Genomic DNA, 1,278 nt, shown 5'->3' with positions numbered 1-1,278 from the left:
AAGCGCGGCAAGAAGTCTGCGGGCGGCGGCGGCGGCGGCGGCGCGGGCGGCGGCGGCAGCAGCAGCGGCGGCGGGAGCCCGCAGTCGTACGAGGAGCTGCAGACGCAGCGGGTCATGGCCAACGTGCGGGAACGCCAGCGCACGCAGTCGCTGAACGAGGCGTTCGCCGCGCTGCGGAAAATCATCCCCACGCTGCCCTCGGATAAGCTGAGCAAGATCCAGACCCTCAAGTTAGCGGCCAGGTACATCGACTTCCTCTACCAGGTCCTCCAGAGCGACGAGCTGGACTCCAAGATGGCAAGCTGCAGCTATGTGGCCCACGAGCGGCTCAGCTACGCCTTCTCGGTCTGGAGGATGGAGGGGGCCTGGTCCATGTCCGCGTCCCACTAGCAGGCGGAGCTCCCCACCCCCTCGGCAGGGCCGGAGACCTAGGTAAGGACCGGCGCCTCTGCGCCCCTTCGCCCTTCCGCCGCTCAGGTGGCAGATGGACTGACGGCCAGGCGGCTCCCCGTCCACCTTGCCTTCCTCAGCCCCCTCTCCCACCTTCCCTCCCAGCCTGGCACCGCCACCTCATCCCCTGACCGTCCCTGAAAGTCAGGTCGGTCCGCGCTAGGGAGAGGGGGATGCGCCCCGGTGAGGCGTGTGCGTGTGCGTGAGTGTGCGTGACGGACAGGAGGGAAGACTGGGAGAGATTCAAGGGTCAGGGCTAGAAGGACGGTTTTCTTGCCAGCGCCTCCCTTTCTTTTGGCTTGAAGTTTTCGTTCTCCTTAAAACAAATGCTTCCAAATTCCACCTCCTCTTTCTTTCCGCCCACCCACTTCCTCTTGCCCTTGGGCTGAAATCCTTCCAGGTTGTTCAGCGTAATTTCTCAGTAGTGGTGATAAGAACAGTGCTCACTAGTCTTAGAAAACAGCCACGAAGACCTAAACAATAACCAACTTTCCCCCCTCTGGGTTTTTGCAGATGTCATTGTTTCCAGAGAAGGAGAAAATGGACAGTCTAGAGACTCTGGAGCTGGATAACTAAAAATTAAATATATATGCCAAAGATTTTCTTGGAAGTTAGAAGAGCAGAACCCAAATTCAAAGAAACAGGGCGTGGGGCGCACTTTTAAAAGAGAAAGCGAGACAGGCCCGTGGACAGTGATTCCCAGACGGGCAGCGGCACCATCCTCACACCTCTACATTCTGATAGAAGTCTGAACAGTTGTTTGTGTTCCTTTTTTTTTTTTTTGACGAAGAATGTTTTTATTTTTATTTTTTCATGCATGCATTCTCA

At 56.9% G+C, this 1,278-nt stretch overlaps 1 protein-coding gene across 1 annotated transcript; it reads left to right on the top strand.

Annotated features, from left to right (window-relative positions):
- Positions 1 to 6: 6 nt before the first annotated feature.
- Positions 7 to 1,272, top strand: LOC100469154 (twist-related protein 1). The gene is made up of 2 exons (XM_011219933.3): positions 7 to 432; positions 964 to 1,272. The coding sequence occupies exon 1, from the start codon at positions 115 to 117 to the stop codon at positions 388 to 390; it is 276 nt and encodes a 91-aa protein (XP_011218235.2). The 5' UTR covers positions 7 to 114; the 3' UTR covers positions 391 to 432; positions 964 to 1,272.
- Positions 1,273 to 1,278: the final 6 nt, after the last annotated feature.

Source organism: Ailuropoda melanoleuca, unplaced genomic scaffold (genome assembly GCF_002007445.2).
Source record: "Ailuropoda melanoleuca isolate Jingjing unplaced genomic scaffold, ASM200744v2 unplaced-scaffold65939, whole genome shotgun sequence".
In the NCBI taxonomy this organism is placed as follows: domain Eukaryota; kingdom Metazoa; phylum Chordata; class Mammalia; order Carnivora; family Ursidae; genus Ailuropoda; species Ailuropoda melanoleuca.
This window is presented reverse-complemented; position numbering and strand designations above follow the sequence as displayed.

What these genes read in the sequence shown, in the direction of transcription:
- LOC100469154 (XM_011219933.3), top strand. Translation starts at nt 115, where the DNA reads ATGGCCAACGTGCGGGAACGCCAGCGCACGCAGTCGCTGAACGAGGCG.